The 23092-nt window shown below is 39.7% G+C and overlaps 1 protein-coding gene across 1 annotated transcript; it reads right to left on the bottom strand.

Annotated features, from left to right (window-relative positions):
* Positions 1 to 20077: 20077 nt before the first annotated feature.
* LOC110929435 (cell surface glycoprotein 1-like) lies at positions 20078 to 20641 on the bottom strand. Its single transcript, XM_022172598.1, has one exon. It carries the CDS (start codon positions 20639 to 20641, stop codon positions 20078 to 20080), a length of 564 nt encoding a protein of 187 aa, XP_022028290.1.
* Positions 20642 to 23092: the final 2451 nt, after the last annotated feature.

Here is a 23092-nt window from a genome sequence, read left to right as displayed (position 1 = left end):
GCTTAAGTCTTTCTAAATGATGGTAAGCATACGTGCGTTTACATTAAAAGTTTGATGAATAAGGTGTGTGCCTACATGTGTTTAATACTTTGACGTTTCTGGAGTAATGTGAGCTACTAGTTGTTGCCACACGGCAGTGACAAGTTTTCGATGTTATAGACAATATTATAGACAGTGTTATTGATGATGATATTGATGTTGTCATTGATGATGATATTGACGATGTTATTGATGACAATATAGATGATGTGATTGACGATGTTGCGCACCCAGTCTCCGTAGATGATACGAAAACAAATGATTTTGGGTACGAGTAAATGTGTTTTATAAATAGTGATGGAAACTGTTTTGAAACGACAATTTGTTAAAGTGTTTTAAGTTAAAATCTTTTTACATAATTATTATAGAACGCAGTTAGCATAGCTGATGTTTTAGCATGTATGTTAGGTTAATAGATGTTTTTGTGGTCTAGATGGCGGCTTCCAAGCAAGGCAATGATGGTTACTTGTTTTCCCAAGAACTTCGACATTACCATGTTGAACAATTGTCGACAATTTGTTTTGCTACCATGTACCAGTTGTGAGGCAGGCTTCTGGGTTTTTCAGGGCCTTACACTTTGTGTTTGCTTACTTTTCCTTTTGTGTCTTTTTTCAACCTAAATACCCTTTTCAAAGCAATGGGTTTTTGCCGACCTAGTAGATTGGTTAGTTTCTATGTTTGTTCTTTCCTATTAAGTTTATGTCATCCTTAATTGACTTTTACACCATGCAACTTTCTCGTTTACTTCTTTGTAATTCATTGATTCTTCATGCATCAATAGGAAGTGATTACCGTATGTGTTAAATCCTTGAATTGCAAGGTCTTCATGTTCGTCCATTACTTGAGCTCTTAGATATACATCATTTAAACCACGTACACCTCTAGCTGGTGTGTCATCAGAGTCCTGGTTCTTATCTTGGTTACTTATTAGTGTTTTCATCTATTGACTTTGTAGATAAATACAAACGAGAAGATCTATTTGGATTTGGACCAAAAGATTTTGAGTTTGTTAAGGGTGCACTTTGCCCTCTTGGTTATGATTCTTATCGTGGTGAGGTATTTGGGGTTTCAATTCATCAAGATTTTCCTCATAGGTCTCATCCATAGTTACGATCAGTTCTCCTCCAAGCACGGAAACTACCTATTCATATCCTTTATCAGTTGCTGTGAGATTGTCCTTTCAATCCCAAGCCATATGCCTTACTGGTGGGTTCAGTACCCAAATAAATGGTTCTTAACACTTCTATCATTAAGCTCTCTTAAATTTACTGCAAAAATTTTCAAGTGAGCTATACAACCCAATACTCTGAAGTTTTTTTTTTTAATTCAGTTTCCGCCTTGTCATTCCTCCGTATGATGTTATATTATCAAAGGCTATTTTTGTTATGCTATTCAACACATATACTGCACGTCTCACTTCTTCACCCCAAAGGCTTTGTTGGATATTCATTCCTTTTAGCAGACACCATGTAGTTCCTATCACGGTTTCGTTCTTATGTTCAACCACTTTGTTTTGCTATGGAGTGAAAGGGGCTGATAATTGAATTGATATGAAGTAAATTCTCCTACTTTGTCGATACTTAATCTCTAAATTTTACGAGTCTCTCGACTTCAACTACTTTTTTGATGTTAATAAAATAGTTCAATATTTCATCCATTGATTTTATAATAAATATACCCAAATATACCGAGAATAAGCATCCAACAATAAAGAATATAATTGTTACCACTTTGTGTTGTTGGAAAGATTGGTCTACATCACCATATACTAACTCGAGCGGTTGTTTTGCTCAAAATTGCTTTTGAGTTGGAAATGAGTGTCGGATTTGTTTTTTAGCTAAACAGATTGTAACATCACAAATATTTACTTGTTTTTTGGAAGGAAAAAAAGGGAAAAAACACGAGGGGGGGGGGGGGAATTTTGGTCTAGGTATGTTTTTGACGGGTTTCTAGAAGTTTTGGACTTGGATTTGGTTTTAAGCAATTTCAAGGTTAGTTTCATGTTTATGATATCATGTTTTTGCAGATCTCTGTATGTTATAATGTTTTCGTATGATTACAACGTGCTTCCCACAATAAAGCATCAATCTTGACCTTAAAATTTGCATCCGAGACGAACAGCCGCCATGGATGAACCTTAGGGTTCTGCATGATGTTTTGCTTAGTTATTTGGTAAGACCAAAGTTTCTCCATACTATTCAAGCCAAACCTAATTAGTCGGGGAAACCAAGTTTCAAAGCACGCATAACCTTGTTCACGAAACCTTGTTTCGAGTGAAACTTAATTTTGCTAAGGATGCCTTTTAGCGAAATTGCTTTGAGGAGAAATCTAATTTTGCTACCCTAAATTGGCGAATCCTAGTTTCGCCCAACTATTTTAGCGAAACCTATGTTTCACCTAATAGGATTTGTGTGAAAAGAAAAAGGTTAACCTATTTCTTTTAAACTATAAATTAAGTTAACTACGGTTGTTAACGGTCAGGATAGTAAGTACGGTAACCAGTACAATAAAGCTTTTGATTGCATGTGAGTTTCTGGACCCTTCTTTGCATTACTGTTTTAGGATGATGTGCATACTTGGTAAAGTGTTTCAATGTAAAGTGTATTTTTATAAAGAAAATAATTGTAAACTTCTAGTCTCATAGGCATTAGAATGTGATAAGACATGCGTCTAAAGTTAACATTCTCTAAATTATAAACTTATCACATCTATAGTTTTCTAGAATTAAAGTAAATGATAAGGTGATAAATTATCAAAACTATGCATGTTGTTAAAGGTTAAATTATTAAAAATTTCTGAGTAGGACACTCTAGTTGCTTGAACCTTTTTCAGTTAAAGGCTAACTATTAAAGATTTCTGAGTAGGACACTTTGGTTGCTTGAACCTCTTTCAAAATGTGATTCAGGATATAAGTTTAACTGTCCTAAAATTGGTTGTGGTTTAGACGTGCGGTGGTAAATTACAAATTGAATGGTAATTAGTTAGGGTTAGTGAAGGAAACACAAATATCTGAACATTTGTGGTGCACGAGTCATTGTCAATTATGGTGCCTTAGCTGGTGTCGTACGGTGAAGCTAAAAAACTCTGAAATTCAAGTCGTACATGATCATAAAAATTCAAATGATCTATTTATAATGGACCAGGACCTATATATTTGTATATAATTATTTATGTTAAAGTTAAACTTGTATATAATGTTAAGTATAATATAAAAGAAATTGAACATGATAAATGTCATATGAAAATGTTAAGTTTATATTGAATGCTAACTTTTTTCTCTGAGTAAGATTTTATGTTAAATGTTACATTGATAAATTTCAGATTCATATAGAACGTCATGTTCAAAATTAAATAAACTGATAAAATGGAAGAATAATTAATACATAATAACATTTGTCGCATGTTCTTAGGACCAGTGTCCTAGTGATAATTTGTGTAGCAACCTCATTGGTCAAAATGAAGTAATATTGCTTCTTTGAAGAAGACCAGCGGTAAGGGGGACAGGGCACCTCGTGGTAGCAAATTGGTCACGCGTTGAATGGCGTGAAACACTATCGTTGCTGCCATTCACCACGCGTGAAAGATTAGAACTTTGTATACGTTGGAACTTTTTCAAGATTTGCAATTCATTTTTGGGTGGGGAGGAAGAAGAATGAAAACCTGTTGAAGAACAGATGATTCTTGAAGAACAGAGGAGATCTAGATTCTTGGGGAGGAAGAAGACATAAATAAAATTGAAAATATTCATATTCCCCCCTTATAGTTTATGTAAAGTTAAAAAATGCCCCTTTTATTTTTACAAAAATGCTCTTTTTTCTTTGTTTTTTTTTATATTTTAATGTTATATATATTTAATTATTTTATCAAAATTATATTATATAATTCACATTTCAATTAATTTCATTTCAATTGTTATATTTATTTAAATATTTAAGTAAAAAAACATCACTAGTGATGGACATTTCCACTAAAATCCATCACTAGTGATGGAATAATGCTCGATCACATGGCGAAACTTGATTAAATGTTGTGAGTTATGGAATTCAATCACTAGTGGAGCAACCCTACCCCCTAAGAGGAGAAGATGACCGGTGGCAACAAGTATAGTTTCTTTGAAGAAAACTCAACTTCTTTTTTTTTTTTTTTTTTGAACGGCAAGTTACTTTATTCATCACCCAACGGGTACAACCACAAAGACAACTAGCAAGGTGCTAGAGTGAAACGTACAGATACATCACCCCAAATAAACTAATAAAACATCACAGTTTACTCATTCAAAAAACTAGATATTCCAACCCTATATGCCTTATTTTGTGTTTATACCACAAGTATGTTATCGCTTGTAACTCCCCGAAAATTGCAACAATGAGCGACTTCTTCCCAGCAAAAATCAGTTCGTTACGACCCTTCCAAATAATCCAGCAGGCTGCCAAAACGATTCCTTGCGCGATTTTCTTCTTTTGTTCCGAGAGGTGCATATGGTTATGAATGTTGAGGAGGTCTTTAGCAGCAAAAACAAAGATGTTCGGGGTCTTGCACCACAAGCTGACCCTATACCACAGCAGAGATGTAGCAAGCTGAGAATAAATGGTCTGCATCTTCCTCCCTTTCTACGCATAATATGCAAATCGTCTCTCCCCGATGTATGTCTCTTTTGCAGCCCCATAACAGTTGGAAGTCGATCTTGTTCTAGGCGCCACCCGAAAATGTTTATGTTTTTCGAAATCCATTTGTCCCAGTCGAAAGGGCGGTATGGAACTGAAAATTTTTCCAGCATCGAGCAAGCCGAAGAAACTGTGAAGACTCCATCTTTGTTTGCCTCCCAAATCCACTTATCGTTCTGGCCCAATAACGTCACGTCATTCAAAATATGACTACACCTTACTAGTTCGTTGCGTTCCGTGTTCCCGCCTCCATTCCCACTCCCCAAGTTGCTCTGCCACTGAAACACTTTTCCTACTTTCAAGGATAAATAGGGCAATGAATAAATCTTTTAGTGGGCACTCATCCAACCACTTATCGATCCAAAAACGAACCGAAGTGCCGACCCCAACTATCCCTCTTATCTCTACACCCATGTTTATATCGGTTTTCTCTAGCTCTTTTCCAGCTTTTGAATGTCGTTGTAAACTCCCAGAGTCCTAGCCTTTACCGGGAGATATGACCATGAATTTTCTTGGAAGTGGATCGCTGACACGACCTTCCTCCATAATTGACCCGTCTCTTTTTTAAATCTCCAACACCACTTCAGCAAAAGACTGATAGTTATATTATATAACGAACCCAAGCCGAGCCCGCCCTTATCAATGGGACCAATGACTCTTTCCCAGCAAACCCACTCATCTTGTTTTTCACTTCGTTGCCCCTCCCCCCAAAAGAACCGTCTTCGAATTGCTTCCAAGCTTTCCAAAACACACTTTGGTGCTTTATATAGAGAGAAACAATATAATGGTAGACTGTCCAAAACGGACTTGAGTAAAGTGACCCTACCGCCTATCGATATGGTGTTTGATTTCCATTTTGACAAACGTGCTTTGAAACAATTGACAACATCTTGCCAATACCTCGCTTGATTCATGCTGGCGCCGACCAATAAACCCAAGTATTTGCAAGGAAATTTACAAGTGTTGCAATTTATTAATGTTGTCATCCTCTCGACTTCCGTTTCCTCCACCCCTAACCCAAAAAGGCTAGACTTTTGTGATTAATTTTCAAGCCCGAGATGAGATAAAAGCATCCCATTAGACGAGTAATGTTACGAATTTTGTTGTCGCCCCATTCCCCCAAAAAGACAACATCGTCCGCGTACATTAGACGTGTAATATTCGGTACGCTATTTGTTAACCGGATACCATTAATAATACCGATTGTGGCAGCCTTTGAGATAAACCCGGTTAATGCCTACATAGCGATAATGAAGATGAACGGAGATAATGGATCGCCTTGTCTAACGCCACGGTAACATTGGAACTCTAAGGTTGGCGAACCGTTTATCAAGACCGATGTTCTAGATGAGACAAGAATGCCCCTCACCCATTTTCTCCATCTATCCAGAAAGCCCATTTGGAAAAAAATTTTGTCTATGAAGTCCCAACTAATAGAGTCGTAAGCTTTTTCTATGTCGATTTTGAAAACAAACGCTTGTGCCTTCACCTTTTTAACCCAAGACACCACTTCGTTTAAAATCAATGGGCCGTCTAGTATATTCCTATTTGATAAAAATCCAAATTGGTTTTCCGAGACCACCGAGCTCACCACCGATTTAATCCGGTTAGCGAGTACTTTGGAAATAATTTTAGAGATGCTCCCGACTAAACTAATCGAACGATAGTCGTCGAAGGATATCGGATCCGTACCCATTGGAATTAGCGCCAAGAAAGATGACCCACATCCCCTACTAATCTCCCCATACATATAGAATTTATCTAGAATATTAACCACATCATTTTTTAGGTACTCCCAGAAATGTTTAAAGAATCCAAACCCGAAGCAATCCGGTCTCGGGGCACGGTCACTGCCACATTCCCAGACGGTTTCTCTGACTTCTTGTATAGAGAAAGGTATTTCAAGTTCGTTTGCCTCTGCCCCTGATAACTGTTTCAGATTTGTGCAAACGAAATCTGGTTTAGATCGTCTCGGCTCTCTAAATTTGTAAGCAAAATGCTTCCTAGCCTCGTATTTAATACGTATTGGATGCGTAATCCAATCGCCATTGATCGAGACCCCATTCAACCTTTTACAAGGGTTGTTTTGATTTATAATACCATGAAAAAATGTCATGTTTTCATTGCCCTCCACAACCCATTTGACCCGTGATTTTTGTTTTAAATCATTCGCCTCCGATGCTCTAATCTCTTCCAGTAACTTCCTACTTTCCACGGATTCTTTCTTCTCGATATCAGACAACTGCCTATGTTCCAAGGTTTCTGTTTTATTAACATTATGCTTTTCTTACAGTACTGTAATGAACGGAACATGATACCGATCAGATTCCGAACAAGTCCTTGTGGCAATGCGCATTTGTCATTACGGACAATGCATTTTGATGCCTTTGATTTTGGCCACCAAACTTTGTTTGATGGTCAATTTTGATCCCTCCAATTTTTTTCTTTATCTTTTGGTTAAAGATTTCTTTTACTTCTTAAATTTCAAACATGTCACTTCTGGCCCGTTTTCTAAATACTTTATATAATATTACTTTAACCCATCAATTACCCATTACCTATTATACATTACCCAATACTATAATTTCCAACATTTTTAAACATAGAGGTGTTGTACCTCATACTTCTGTAGTTTTTCAAAAGAAAAAAAAATTACTTTTAAGTCAAAACTGTTTGATTCTTTGCTTTTAACCAAAAACTATTTGATTTTTTTTACTTTTAATCTAAAACTATTTGATTTTTTTAACTTTTAACCCCAAAACTTTCCATCTTTGGTAATTTAACCTCACAACTTTTTTACTTTCAACTTTTGTCCTATATACTTTTAATTTTTCGCAAAATTTTCGTTTTACGTTTCGTTCTAAATTTTGCGAGTTAACATGGCGTAACGTGCGTGTGTGATTAAACATTTTGACATGGTCTATTTTTTCCCGTTTGACATGTTCATCGTAACGCACGGGTCCTAGATCGACTTAGTTATTCTTTTCTGTGTATTACGTTTCGGTTTAATTTGTTCACATTAACACGCCACAACTTCAGTGTTGGTGGTCGATGGCAGTAATGTTGGATTGGTATTCGCCCCCGCCGCAACGTAGGGATGCTTAATACTAGTTATCAGGGCCGGCCCTGGGGGTGGGCGGGGAGGACCACCGGCCAGGGCCTAATATTTCGGAGGGCACGCTATATTTAGAAAAACCCGATATGTATACGTAAAAATTTCTTTTTTAATAGAATATACCTATACAAACACCAATATAGGCTCACTTACAAAACTAGAGTTAAGTTCCTGTGAAAATAAAATAAACGTACGAATTGAAAGAAAGTAAAAAAAAAGTGGCGGTGACATTTTGGTAATTATCAGCAACTTCAAAATTACTCTAGTAGAGTAATTTTGAGCTTCTGTAGAGTAATTTTGTAAAAGTTCATATAGAGTAATTTTGGTCGTGTAGGCTAATTATCAAAATTGTAGGGTAATTATCAAAATTACACTAACCCCCCCACCCCCCCCACCCACCCCCCAAAAACCTAACCCCCCCCCCCCCTCCCAAAAAAAAAAAAAAAAACTAACCCCACTCCCCAACTAAAAGCTAAAAACTAAACCATAAAGCTAAACCCCATAACTGAATGCTAACAAAATTACTCTACAAAACATTTTCCAAAATTACTCTACAGAAGTCAAAATTACTCTACTAGAGTAATTTGATAATTACCCTACATTTCCCAAAATTACCCTACAGATGCTGTACATGTGTTTCGGGTTCATGATTGATAATTATCATGTGTTTCGGGTCTTTCACCGTAATAGAGATCAACAATTTCAGAGCAAGCAACAACAGTTATTTCGGGTATGTGTGTTTCGGGTACATGTGTTTCGAGTCAGTGATAATTACCAGATTGCCACCGCCACTTTTTCCTTTTAACAGTAATTTGAAGTTGCTGATAATTACCAAAATGACACCGTCACTTTTTACTTTTTCCCTCAATTCGTACGTTTCGTACGTTAATTTTGTTTTTATTTGATCCTTTACCTACAAAACTATTCTTATGCTTTAGATTAGTTATTAGCCCGTTGGAATTAGGTTTAGACATTTATTGAGCCAAATACCCAATTTTGTTAAGGCCTAAGGGCACGTTTTTTGAAGCTCGAACAGGGTACGTAAATTCTCAAGACCAACCCTGCTAGTTATGTTATAAATACTTTTTAAAGTATCATTAGCCCGAATCTACCCCTTTCACCAGACGTTACGTTGGTAGTATGGTTTTACCATCGCGCAACGCTGGCTTAAAACTAGTTTAATTTAAATAAGTCGATGAAATGATGAACGAATCTAATTATAATTTATAAATAAACATACGTCATTCAAAACTCTAAATTAATTCCAAGTCCACATGACACGTAATCAAACATGCCAATAATAAAATTTTAGTCAAATACTAATTTACACGCTGGCGTCATTAAACGCGAACTGTCGTCGAAATTTGGAGGTCCCAGATTACTAATTCACTTTAAGTGAATGATTTCATATACTTAATTACTTATAGTAAAAAAAAAAAAAAAAGTACCAAAAAACTATACCTTGATTAGGTAAGCAGTTACCATGCATTTTTCCCAATCATATACTGGTTGGAATTTTAAATGAAAATTAACCTTGTCAGAAATAGGAGACATATATGAGATAATTTGATGGCATAGTAAATTATATTATTGATATTATGTTAATCTTATTAGTTTGTAAGATATAAGGGTAAATAGGTGTGGGGGCATGAGTTGGGTTATCAATTATCACGTAGAATTATTAATGGATTGGTACACCACCTCCTTACCTCATCCATCATTGTTTGCATGGATTAAAAAACAATAAGCCTCCTTTTCCTTTTCCTTTTCCTTTTCATAAAAATAAATTAAAATAAGGGGATAGTGCTTTTGGTCATGACTACACTCTTAAGGTAGTGATTTTGGATGATGGATTAAAAGTGAGTGACATGACGCTGATGTGGAGGATCATGGTGACCATAAGGGTTATGACCACACCCTATAGCCTAAATAAATCTAAAGTGTTACCTAATACAGTTATTAATTACTAATCACAACTTGCATCAACAAAAGTATGCAATAAAACATTACAACCTATATGGATTATTAAAAGAGTTTTGTGGCGTCCTGATAAGTTGGTCTAGTGGTTAGTCACTTGGTTTCTCATCTTGAGGTCACAAATTCAACTCCCACTAGCATCACTTTGAAGGACATTAGTAGTGGCAATGAAGTTTAGAACTAGGCCTCTCTGGAGGTCATCAATTCGAAACCGAGCCGAATCGGGTTTTACCGCAGTGGGCCTTCGGGCGGCGGGTTTTCCCCAGAACTGGTGGTTTGGTGGCTCGGGTATGCATCCAACTCTGACCGTTATGGAAAAGGGGATGTATTACATTAGTAGTGGCAATGAAGTTTAGAACTAGGCCTCTCTGGAGGTCGTCAGTTCGAAACCGAGTTGAATCGGGTTTTACCGCAGTGGGCCTTCGGGCGGCGCGTTTTCCCCGGAACTGGTGGCTTGGTGGCTCGGGTATGCATCCAACTCTGACCGTTATGGAAGAGGGGATATATTTGCTTAATTGAGGGCATTACAAGATGCTTATCCGATGATTTAGTTGGCCGTTGAAAAAAAAAAAAAAAAAAGAGTTTTGTGGCCCACATGCAACTCCTACGAAAAGTCTTGGGCTTTTCACCTATCTCAAGGGTTTAATTCACCTAACTAAAATTCTAATAGAGTTTATTGACTTGATCTTTTAACAATGATAATGATTTAAAGCATGCAATATAACTATACAAGAGCATTCCTAAGCCAAACCAATAGAAAAAGATGATTGTGTTACTTGATATTCCTTATTGCTAGTTGAAATCACAACTCAATCAAGTTATTGTTGAACTTTAAGACGACACTTTAGAACTGACTAGTCACATCAGTTGCCAATGGCATTCATAAAGATGATGAATGTTTCATCTTCTTTCTTCCAAATTCTTTGCCATTTATAAGATGATTATGTGAAACCTTTTCAATATGATTTTGCCATTTTTAAGAACAACAAATGAGTTAATTATTTGAGTTGGTGTTACATCCAGGTGTCGTAGTAAAGATATCTTTTAAGTGCACATGAAAAATTATCCATAAGTATCCTTGAAGTTTAAAGCGGATCACCTACTTTAGAGTTAAGTTGTTTGCTTATTGTTTACCCATTATGTAAAAGTTATGACAAACAAAAAGCACAGTTGGTTGAGACAACAAATAATAGACCAAACGTAGTAGCGAGGGTCGTTAGGCAGAAGGGTTAAAAGGTTTAACCTTGCCTAACGCAGGTCGTGGGGTCCCTCCACATTTGCAAGACGTGGAAGAAGGTTCACTAGTTTGTTTTTCTTGTTTGAAGATCCAATTCTGAAGTGTTATCCAGAAAAGGATGAAGGAACAAAAAGAATAAGTGTGAATTGAATGTGAGTGAGGGACACTTGTGTGAAGCAAGTGTACGATGTGAAGGACCAGAGTTTAAGGAAGCAAATCTGATCGGGAATGTCCCAACTCAGTAAATGAAGTGTCACTTATATAGGAGAAGACATCTCCCAAAGAGGCATTCATTTGACTAGTGAACTAGCTTGCAGCGAGGGGCTTACCCTTTCGAGGGTTGAAGCCTTTTGACCCCTGGATAATAGCATGTGCTCTGTGGACCTGCGTTGCTTTTACGGCTGTGGTTGGTGAGACTGTTTTGGGGATGTGACTTGTTTACTGTTCCCGTATTACTTTACTCTATCTTCTCAGCTTTTTCAACCATTGAACCTTTTAACCTTTTGGGCATTTACATATTTGGTCATTTTATTTAGTCTCGGGCTACCCCCGTCATCAGCCCCCCAAGTCAGAGGTTTTTGGGAGTAGCTCAAAGACTTATGACTTTTATGCATTTATCTTATTGCCTGAAGGTTTTAAGGGTTCAGCGCTTGAAGGCTTGGAAGGTTGTCAACAGTTAATGTTTGAATTTTGAATATCTGACAACTGATTTGATGTATGGCAGTTCGTAGGGTGGCGGTTTTGCAGGGTTTATTGTTTTACATTATTACCCCTATATTAGATTATTACATTTACATTTTCTCATTTGCTTTCCTCATAATTCCATCAAGTTTCTCGCTGCAACTCCTTTCCTTTTTCTCAAGGTTAGTTCCGGTTCCCTTTATTTCGTTACATTCTTCATATTTTCTTTGCAAAAAATGGGTGCTCTTAAGGATTTAGCAAAATCCTTTTCCCGATTAACCCAGGAAGAAGTAGAGTTGTTTTGTATGGAATATGGTATTGGGACTAAATTTAAACCTACTGCCCCTGCGTGTGATGCTTCGATTGACAAATGTCCGGTTGGTTTTGTCGCTCTTTATTGTCGTCATTTCGAGTTTTCAAACCTTCGTTATCCGTTTTCCTTGTTTGTGTTGAACTTACTGGAGTATTATCGAGTCTCCTTCGGTCAGATTCATCCAAAGGGCATGGCTAGGGTTTTACATTTTGAGGTTTTGTGCCGTGCCCTCGGATATGATCCTTCGTTATTGCTTTTTCGCCGTTTTTTCCGTTTGGTCAAAAATGGCGATTGGTTTACCTTTGAAACATCCAAGGTTGATTCCTGCCTTATTTCATCTATGGTTACAACACTTGGGACTTGGAAGAATCGTTTCTTCTGGGTTTCCGATACTATTGTTCCATTTAAAATGGTGTGGAGGCACCCGGATGCTGTTCTCAATGAACTGGAACCCCTTGAATCTGACTTGAATGATGCTTTTCTGAAAGCCATCCGGGAATGCCCTTCAAGGGTTTGTCCCTTTCCTGAGCATTTGCTAGTCTTGTTAGGGGTTAGTAAGTTATGGGAAAACGCTAATCGGGATCCGGTTCTGATGAGAGATGGCACGGGTATGCATTTTCTTTTCCACTTTTCTCGTGTTTTTCTTAATTTATGTCTTATGTTCTGTCTGTTTGTTTCTTGTAGTTATGTCTGCCTTGGATTTCATTAAGAGCGACGACACTTCTGATGTTGTTTTTGGGGACGTTTCTGTTATCCCTGATGAGAATTTTGTGGTGAAAGTTGCTGAACAAAGGTTTGAGGGTACTGGGTATGTTAGTGTTTCCAACGTGAAAGGTTTTTCTAAACCTCTTGTCCCCAAGACTTCGACCCGGCGATCTACTCGTCGTTTAAAATATGTTCCTCAATCCACCTCTACTGAACCGGTGGAGTTGAGTGATGATGTCGAAGTGTCTGGGGATCAAGGTGTTGAAGCGGGTTCTGAGAAAGAGAAGAAACTAGTTGTTCATGGAAAAAAGGCTTCGGCCAAGAAGGTTGCTGCTGCTCCTGTTCAGGGTTCTTCGAGCATGGATGATGAAGGGTTGGATCCGGATGCGGTTTATGTACCAGGTTGGTCGGTGAAAATTGACCACAGTTTTAAAGACGCTGCTATTTGTGAAGTTGCCTTGAGTCATATTGCTCCTCCTTCTGTTCATAATACTATCTCCGAAATGGATGATGATGTCATGTTATCTCGTATGATTCTAAGCACTTGTAATCTTGCTGCCATGCTTCCTCAGGGCGTTGCCCGTTTTCGTCAGAGGATGCAAGAGTACGAAGAGTTTTCTAAGAACAAAGACAAAATGAAGTCTTCGATGGCAGCGATGAAGAAGGAGATAAGTGGTTTTGCTGAGAAGGAGGAAGCTTGGTCGAAAAAGGTTGAAGGCTTGTCCAAGCAGCATGAGATTGAGATGAGTGCTTTTAAGAAGAGTTTTGAGGCCGATCAGTTGAAGCTAAAGGCAGACAAGGTGGCTTTGTCTGTTGCTCAGAAAACTTTTGATGAGGAAAAGGAGAGCTTGAAGGCTTTGGTTTCCCGGGCAACTAGTGATAACCAGTGGTTGATTGAGCAGGGCTTTCAACAAGTTGTCACTTATCTGCTTCATTCTGCTGAATTTAACTCTGTTCTTGGTGAGGTTTATACAAAGTTGCTCAATTTGGGAAAACACCAAGGCCTCATTGCTGGTTATAAGTTGCATGAAGCTGGGCATCCTTTAGAAAAGTCCCCCTTGTTTCATCCCGATGCTTCTGATGTTTTTAAAGGCTCAGTTGAACAGATGGAAAGGCTGGCCTATCCTTATGTTCATCAGGTTTCCTCTTGTTTTGGTAAGCCTTTATCTATTTTACAGGGCTTGAAACCAGAGGGCCTTAATGAAAAGGTTGGTGCGGAAGTTTTGGGCTCACTTTCGAAGAAAGGATCCTATTCCGGAGATAGTGATGATACTTTTTCAAGTGTGCCGGATGTTTCGAAGGATGCGGGCTTGGAGGCTTCAGCGGTGGGTGGTGATGGTGGTGCAAAGGCTAAGAAGTCCAAGAAAGCAAAGAAGGCCAAAGCTGAAGGTTCTGGTGTCTCTAAGCCTTTTGTTGTTTAATGGTTATTCGTAGCTTTCTTAGCAAAACAACTTATGGTTTGTAATGTTACTTTGAACAATATTAGGTTTCCAGGAACCTTTAAGGTTCCTGTTGGTTGTGTGTTGGGCCTGTATGGCCGTTTGAATAGTAGTTAAACTTGCAAGTTACTAGGACTTGCCTTAACTTTTATTTGAAAGTCTTTTATGACTTTCTTTGCTATGGTATGCTGGTTAATTATGCTACTTTTGTTATGTTTTTATACTTATGCCTTTTTTGCTGAGTTAGTTTGATTGGCTTTAACCCTTCGAGCCTTTTGGCTAGTCGCGGGTGGGTTGAAGCCTTCAAGGTTTCGGGCTGTCATGTGGGTAGCTTGAAGCCTTAATGGCTTGTTATGACTTGATTTGGTTTGTATGTTTTGTTTAAAGGATTTTCTTTTTGCTTGTGTTTTTCTTTCTTGTAACTTTGTCTTTGTTGAGTTTGTGTTGTCTTTATGTTTTTTACACCTTAAAGGGTTCAGTGCTGCAGACACTTAGCCTTGGTGTTTTTTAACAATAAGACATAGCACCTATCCTCTTTATTATTTCTTTGTGATTTATTCGACTTCGTAAGCCTGTTTGTTTGTTATATTTCTAAGGCTTAAGGAACGATTGGTGTAGGTTGTTCAGACGTGTCTATGAGACAATTTTGTTTTGGTTTAGTAAGTCTCATGGAGTTGTATTGATTTAGGAACTCACCCCTTATATAGGTTCATTCAACCCTTGAACCTATTGAGCGATGTGGCCTGGGAGCTCATCCCCTTACATGGCCCTTGCCATGGAGTTTTTTGCTAGGTTCTCAGCCTGACCTTAGGATAGAAAGACAAGTTTGATAAAACAACTTCATTCATTCAAGCAATACTTGCTTTTTACAAAAGGTTTTCATAGTGTTGTTTCGAGATACATTTTGATACAAACCAAACTTTCCTGTCTAAACATGGAATCTTCTCAGGGCTTTGCCGTTCCAATGCCTTGGAAGCCTTTTGCCTTCTGAATCTGCTAGCTTGTAGGATCCACCCTTGTGTGCTTCAAGGATGGTGTATGGACCTTCCCATTTTGGGCCCAGCTTTCATCGATTTTCCTTTTTGCTAGCTTCATTGTTTCTGAGGACTAGGTCCCCTGGCTTGAATCGTTCATTCTTGACTTTCTTGTTGTACTAGGCTTCCATTTGCTGCTTATACTTGGCTTCTTCAAATGGGGCTTGATCTCGAGCTTCTTCTAGGAGTTATAAATTCAACATGGTCTCTTTTTGGTTTGTTTCGGGATCCATGTTGACGATTCGTTGGGTTACAACTCCTATTTCAGCAGGGATTACAGCCTCGGATCCAAATACCAAGCTATAAGGTGTTTTCTTGTGGCTTGTTTTTCGGTTGTTCTAATTGCCCATAGAACACTAGGCAATTCTTCGAGCCAGTTGCTTTCATATCTTCCTAATCTTGTCTTGATACCTTCCACTATGCTTCGATTTGCCCTTTCAACCTGGCCATTTGATTGCAGGTAAGCCACTGAGATGAAGATCTGGTTGATCCTGTACTCTTTACACCAAATGCTGAAGGGCTTTTCAGCAAATTGCTTCCCGTTGTCGGTGACAATCACTCCCGGCAATCCGTAGCGGCAGATGATGTTTTCCCAAACGAAGTCGATGACCTGTTTGCCTGTGATCTTTGCAAGGGGTTTAACCTCGGGCCATTTGGTGAAATAATTTATTGCCACTAGCAAGAATTTCACTCCTCCTTTGCTTGGAGGGAATGGTCCAACAATGTCCATTCCCCACTTATGGAATGGCCATGCCGAGGTTATTAGGACAAGATCATGCTTGGGATTTTTTGGGATCAGTGCATGAATCTGACAAGCATCACATTTCTTCAATTGCTCAGTGGTGTCACGATGCATTGAGGGCCAAAAATATCCGAGGTTCATGAGTTTTGCAACCACCGACCTAGCTCCAAAATGGGCTCCACATACGCCTTCGTGAATTTCTTTGATCAAATACTTACTTTGCTCGGGACCAACACATCTTAGCAAGGGGGCAAGGTAACCCTTTTTGTAGAGGGTTTCTCCTTGCAACACATATTGTCTTGCTTTGATTTTAACCCTTTCAGCTTCTATTTGATCACTGGGTAGTTCACCATTTTGAAGGAATTTTTTGATGGGAGTCATCCAGTTTGGATCTTCCTCGGTGACTACGTCTTGGACCTCCAATTCATCAATCGATGGGGCCTTCAACACTTCTACCAACACCTTCTTGGTGAGGTGGGCAAAGGTGAGAGATGCTAGCTTACTTAAGGCATCAGCCTTTTTGTTTTAGGATCTGGGAATTTGTTTGATACTGCATGCTTGGAAGGTATTCATCAGCTCTTTGGATTTTTCCTTATATCTTCTTATATTGGGTTCTTTGGCAACATAGCTATCGTTGACTTGGCTCGAGACTAGTAATGAGTCTGTGAACACTTCAAGCTTTTGAACTTTCATTTCTTTAGCAAGCCTAAAGCCGGCGATCAGTGCCTCGTATTCAGCCTCATTATTGGTGGTCTGAAAATCAAAACGAAGAGCATATGTGAATTCCAACCCTTCTGGGTTGATTAAAACTAACCCAGCCCCTGACCCTTCAACGCTTGAAGCTCCGTCGGTGACTAGCTTCCAGGCTTCAGGGTTGAAGGGTTCAGTGGTGGTAGTGTTTACTTCGTCAATTGTTTGGTTTGGGATTTCCACAATGAAGTCGGCCAAGACTTGGGCTTTAATAGCTTTTCGTGGGACATAGGTGATGTTGTATTCACCTAGCTCCACCGCCCACTTTGCCAATCTTCCCGAGTTCTCAGGTTTTTCAAGCACATTTTTAACAGGTTGGTTAGTGACCACTTGTATGGGATGTGCTTGGAAATACCTCCTAAGCCTTCTAGCTGTTTGAACTAAGGCTAGGGCAAGCTTTTCAAGGGGAGGATATTTGGTCTCAGCCAATTTTAAAGTTTTGCTGAAGAAGTAAACAGGTATCTGAGCCATGTTTCGTTCGATTGTGAGGACTGCACTTATAGCTTCTTCAGCAATTGATAGGTAGACTGAAATTAACTCTCCTGTTTCTGGAGCTGCGATGTCTGGCAAGGAAGCAAGGTGTTGCTTCATCTGGTTGAAGGCTTCCTCAGCCTCATCAGTCCACTTGAAATCCTTCTTATCAGAACAATTTTTGAGTGTTTTGTAGAAGGGTAGGGACCTTTCAGCCAGCTTGGAGGTGAAACGCTTCAAGGCAGCCAGTTTCCCATTTAAGCTTTCAACATCCTTTTTGGTTTTTGGTGGCTTGGCTTCGAGGACGGCTTTTACTTTGTTTGGGTTGGCCTTGATGCTTTGTTTCCCGACAATGTGACCCAGGAACTTTCCTTCCTCGAATCCAAATGAGCATTTTTCGGGGTTAAGTTTCATTTTAACCTTTCTGAGATTTTTGAAAGTTTCTTGGATGTCATCAAGCATTTGATATTCCGTCTTGCTTTTAATTACCAAGTCATCGACATAGGCTTCCATGTTCTTGCCAATTTGGCTTGCAAAAGCTTTGTCCACCAGACGTTGGTAGGTTGCTCCGGCGTTCTTTAGTCCAAAGGGCATCTTCTTGTAACAAAAGATTCCTTTATCAGTGTGGAACGCCGTCTTTTCTTCGTCTTCCTCTTTCATGAGTATTTGATGATACCCTTTGTAAGCGTCGAGAAAGCATTTGAAAGGGTAACCGGTGAGTGAGTCAACCTTGAGGTCGATTTCAGGTAGTGGATAGCAGTCCTTAGGACAAGCTTTGTTGAGATCTTTGAAGTCTATGCACATTCTCCAAGAGTTGTCTGGTTTCTTGACCATAACCGGGTTTGCAACCCATGATTGGTATTTGACTTCTCGGGGAATGTCAGTAGATACGAGCTTCTCCACCTCCTGACAAGCAGCCAGGCTTCTTTCTGGTGCTAAGCTTCTTTTCTTTTGGACCACGGGCTTAACATCAGGTGGTATTCTTAACTCATGCTCAGTAATGTTTCGGGGTATTCCTTTCATGTCTTCTGGACACCAAGCGAAGACATCGCTGTAATGTGTCAACAACTTTTCCAGATAAGAGAGAGTTTCTTGTGAAAGGCTTGGATTGACCCTTATTCTTTGTTCAGGGTACTTAGGATTTATGATAAGCCTTTGCTTGTCTTCTTCACTTCTGGGATGTTCGCCTTCAACCATGTAGGCCTCTTGAGAGGGTTGAAGGGTTGCTATCCCCCTCTCGGTTGGGAATTTTACCGTACCACGCCCAACAGACACGGCCATGAAGAAGGTACATTGTCCCGGTCTTCCTATGATCACATCATAGTTTGAAGGTATGTTGATAACCACAAAGGTGAGTGGCTGGATTCTTTCCTTCTGACCTTCACTGAAACGAACATTCAGTGTAAGTTGCCCTAAAGGCTTGAGGGGTATATCAGCAATGCCTTTTATGGAGGTTCCAGAGGGTTGAAGCCTTGAACGTTCTTCATTACTCAAGCGGTTGAAGAACTTCTCGAACATGATTTTAGTGGTCGCCCCAGTGTTTATGTATGCCCTATATGTTTTCATCGTTCCAATGGTAGCTTCTACGATGAGAGGGCTTGAAAGAGGGCCTTTTTATGTTGGGGGAAAGCAAACGCATTGAAGCTCCCAAGCTTCCAACCGCTGCCTTTTATGAGGAACCTTTTCATCGGAGTTCAGCATATTAACTTCCTTTCCCTTTCCTTCAGCCATTTTGTCTCGAACCCCTTTTACCAGATGGGCGAGTTATCCTGACTTAACAGCCTCTTCGATTCTTTTCTTGAGTTGGAAGCAATCGTTGGTGTGGTGACCCTTTTCTTCATGAAACTCATAGAACTGTGTGGAGTTCTCATTTTTTCTGCTTTTGGAGAGAGGCATAGGAGGCCTAAAGTTCTGCTTGACTTCTTCTGTTGCAAGGATTTCTTGAGGAGTCTTTGTGAGGGGTGTGAAGCTCATGCCTTTCTCCCTGGTTGGAGGGTTCCGGCCTTCAACCTTCGATGGTCTGAACCCTTTTGTCGTCTGTCATAGGAGTTGTAATTCCCTCTTTTTCTGACTGGGCTATTACTTCGCCAGCTAGACCCTCTTTTCCTTTGTTCTTTGATGTCGACCGCCTCCTCTCCCCGGATGTGGGCTTCTGCCCTTTCGAGGGCTTCTTCCAAGGTCTTGGGCAGGGACTTGTTGAAATCTCTTGTGAGGTATTTCAAGGTGATAGCGTTCATGAAACCGGCTACCCTCAATTTTTCATCTGCCCCTACATAGGTTAGACCTTTCTTTTTGTATCGTTCAATAAACTCATGAAGACTTTCATTGTCACGTTGTTTTATTTGAAAAATGACTGTTGCGTCTTTGACATATCGTCTCTGCTGGGAGAAGTTGGCCAAAAAACCCTTGCTAAGGTCATCGAAGCTTCGAATGCTTCGAGCAGGTAAATCGTTGAACCAGATCCTGGCAGATCCGATAAGGGTTTGCATGAACATTAGACAACATTCAGCGTTTGACCATTTCTCTATCCTTGCTGCACCGGTAAAGATCTGAAGATGGTCCTCTGGGTCCTCAGACCCATCATACGTTCTGATGTGGGACGACATCTTGATCTTTGTTTGAAAATCATAAATCGGCTATTTGCTGTGAGAAGCATGAAAGGTTACCTGGCTTATAGGGTTTGGCCAAGTCGTCTTCGACCCTTGTACCTATATTGTTATTACCGTTGTTGTTCCCTTGAGTAGCTTGCACTTGATTGATGAAGTGTTGCCACGGGAAGCTGGCCATCATCTGATTCATCATCTGGGTCATAGGGTTGAAGCCTTGAAGGCTTCCAGATGTGACTGGGCAGCTAACTCCAAGAGGGGTGCTCATTACTGCGCTTCGTGCCAATGGAAGCACAGACAAAGCCTATTCCCACGAATTGGCTGTAGAAGCTGGAAAGCTTGATATTGGGGAATGTAGGAGCTGATCCAAAGTCAGCTCATGGCCCAGAGGAGCGCCACTCGTAACCGGCTGAGATGAAAAGAGGGGATGTGTTGTAGGGTTTGTCATGGTAGACAAATATGGAACAGGGTTTGGAGGATTACTGGGACCGGCGTCATTCCTGACTGTGAAGGGTGGAATGGGAGGTCCGGGAGACAGCGTTGGTTCAGGTTCATCATAGTCTAGACGAATCCTCACTCGCTTATCCTTCTCTTTGTTCACGTACTGGTTGAGGAGAGTCCTCAACTCAAGAAAACTGTTGGCAACTCCCTCGGGGGTAAGTTCAATACGTGATGGAGTGTCAGTGACGCTAACATTAGGGGAAGGAACTCCGGATCTGGAAGGAGTTGGAGTGTTAAAGGTAAGAAACTCGGGTGTGCTCCCCGGAGTTGAGAAAGAGGTTGGAATAGCCACGTGAGCTTGGCTGCTACCCGGAGTTGAAGTGTTTGGTACCTGATTCACTTCACCCGGGGATCCACTTTCAGACATGGCGAATTCAAGAGAGAAGAGCTACACTACTCGGTCTTTTTGAGGAGAAATAGCGGCGTAGCCCCACGGTGGGCGCCAACTTGTTGAGACAACAAATAATAGACCAAACGTAGTAGCGAGGGTCGTTAGGCAGAAGGGTTAAAGGGTTTAACCTTGCCTAACGCAGGTCGTGGGGTCCCCCCGCGTTTGCAAGACGTGGAAGGAGGTTCACTAGTTTGTTTTTCTTGTTTGAAGATCCAATTCTGAAGTGTTGTCCAGAAAAGGATGAAGGAACAAAAAGAATAAGTGTGAATTGAATGTGAGTGAGGGACACTTGTGTGAAGCAAGTGTACGATGTGAAGGACCAGAGTTTAAGGAAGCAAATCTGATCGGGAATGTCCCAACTCAGTAAATGAAGTGTCACTTATATAGGAGAAGACATCTCCCAAAGAGGCATTCATTTGACTAGTGAACTAGCTTGCAGCGAGGGGCTTACCCTTTCGGGGGTTGAAGCCTTTTGACCCCTGGATATTAACATGTGCTCTGTGGACCTGCGTTGCTTTTACGGCTGTGGTTGGTGGGACTGTTTCGGGGATGTGACTTGTTTACTGTTCCCGTATTACTTTACTCTATCTTCTCAGCTTTTTCAACCATTGAACCTTTTAACCTTTTGGGCATTTACATATTTGGTCATTTTATTTAGTCTCGGGCTACCCCCGTCATCAGGTATAAAAGTTATACAAAAAATTTAACCACATAAAAGATTGCTTAGGACAACAAGAAGTATGAAGAACCTTGTAACAATGTATGTGGTTCAAGCGCAGGGGCGGACCTTGGTTATATGCTGGGTGGGCGAGCGCACCCCTTGAAAAGAAAAATTAGTGTATTTTATAGGCAAAAATCTCAACCGCACCCCTTGAGATGTTGGTTAAGACCCACGTACACACCCCCAATAAATAATTTCTGGGTCCGTCACTGTTCTATGGCCATCTCCAAAAATTCACGAAAATCTGTGGGCCCTGTGCGAATTGAAAATACGGCCCTGAAAATATGTATATGTATCTATACCTTATTATAAAACAAAACAATTTGAAGCCACTTATCACCCTCTTAGGCTTATAATTGCCACGTGGCAGTGCCTTACTCCACCTTCGTTGTGTTTAGGCGGGATTTGAAATAACTTTTTCCTCTCACCTACATGTTTCTTTCCCGATTGCATCTCTCTCTCTCTCTCTCCTTCCTTTCACAAACCCTAATTACACGTCACCTCTCACCCACTTTATCATCCAGTTAAGGCCACGTTACCTCTCATCCAATTTCTAACTGTTCGATCTCTTATCCCATGTTCTTCAATTTTCTTCTCAAGCCTTAATTTTCGACCGCCAAGCTTCGTCCAAATCAACCAATCGATCTTTGTTAGAATCACAGGTTTGTTATTAAGAATTCTTATGTTTCTTCAAATAAACAATGCGGATTAGTATACTGCACCTATAGGCTTATACGGGTGTTGTATGGTATCCTATAGTATTGTTGTTAGGATCTGAGTTTGACTTGATTGTGTTGTTTTAATTAAGATGATTAATGGAAGAACATAAAACAAAGAATAATTACGACGGAAATGAATGTAAAACTTTGTAACACAATCAAGGAAAGATTAGCTTTGATCATACAATGCTTTCATAGTCAAAAGATTGAAAGATTACAATAATTCAACTTATGCATGCATGAAACACTAACTCCCCCTCAGCCTGAGCTCACTATGGTTGTTCGTACAAGATGAGTGTGTGTGCAAAAGAAATAAATAGAACAATACAGGCGCTGTCTATTTATAGTATAAATCCTAACCACTGAGCATCTTTGCTGACATCACCTAGACAGTGACATCTAACAGTTATAACAACCTCTAAACACTAATTACACAAAACACTGTTACATTGATAAACAAACTACACTAAGCACTGATGAAGCAATCCACTTATGATGCTTTAGTCACTGATGAGTCTGAGCAGTGCTTTCTTCTTAGGTTGATCAGGCCTTTGATTCCAGTAGTACTTTGTCTTCAACAGCACTTTGACAATCAGCAGTTGATAGTCCTTAACAGTCTTTGTAATCAGCAGAGCTTTGATAGAACAGTTTTTGTGCATAATAGTCTTTAGGATCATCAGTTGTTAGAAGCCACTACCATTGGAGGGAATTAAGTTCAAACACTACTTATTGTGGATCAACTGTTGAGAACCAGTTTTGGCTTTTGTATCATCTGTTCTTCAAGGAATGATTACATGGGCCAACAATCTCCCCCTAGAACAGATGATGCCAAAACACTTCCTTATTGTGATCTTTATTCTCTCATCTACCTTTCCCTGATTTGCCCTATAAACTGAAGCTCAAAATTCAAGGAATCGGTATCATCTTCATCCCTTTGAAGTTGAAGGTTCAAAAGATCTTAGAGGTCACCTGCACTCAGACCTAGTG

This window comes from Helianthus annuus, chromosome 1 (assembly GCF_002127325.2).
Source record: "Helianthus annuus cultivar XRQ/B chromosome 1, HanXRQr2.0-SUNRISE, whole genome shotgun sequence".
NCBI lineage: Eukaryota > Viridiplantae > Streptophyta > Magnoliopsida > Asterales > Asteraceae > Helianthus > Helianthus annuus.
The sequence above is the reverse complement of the archived record's forward strand: the minus strand, read 5'-3'. Positions and strand labels throughout refer to the sequence as shown.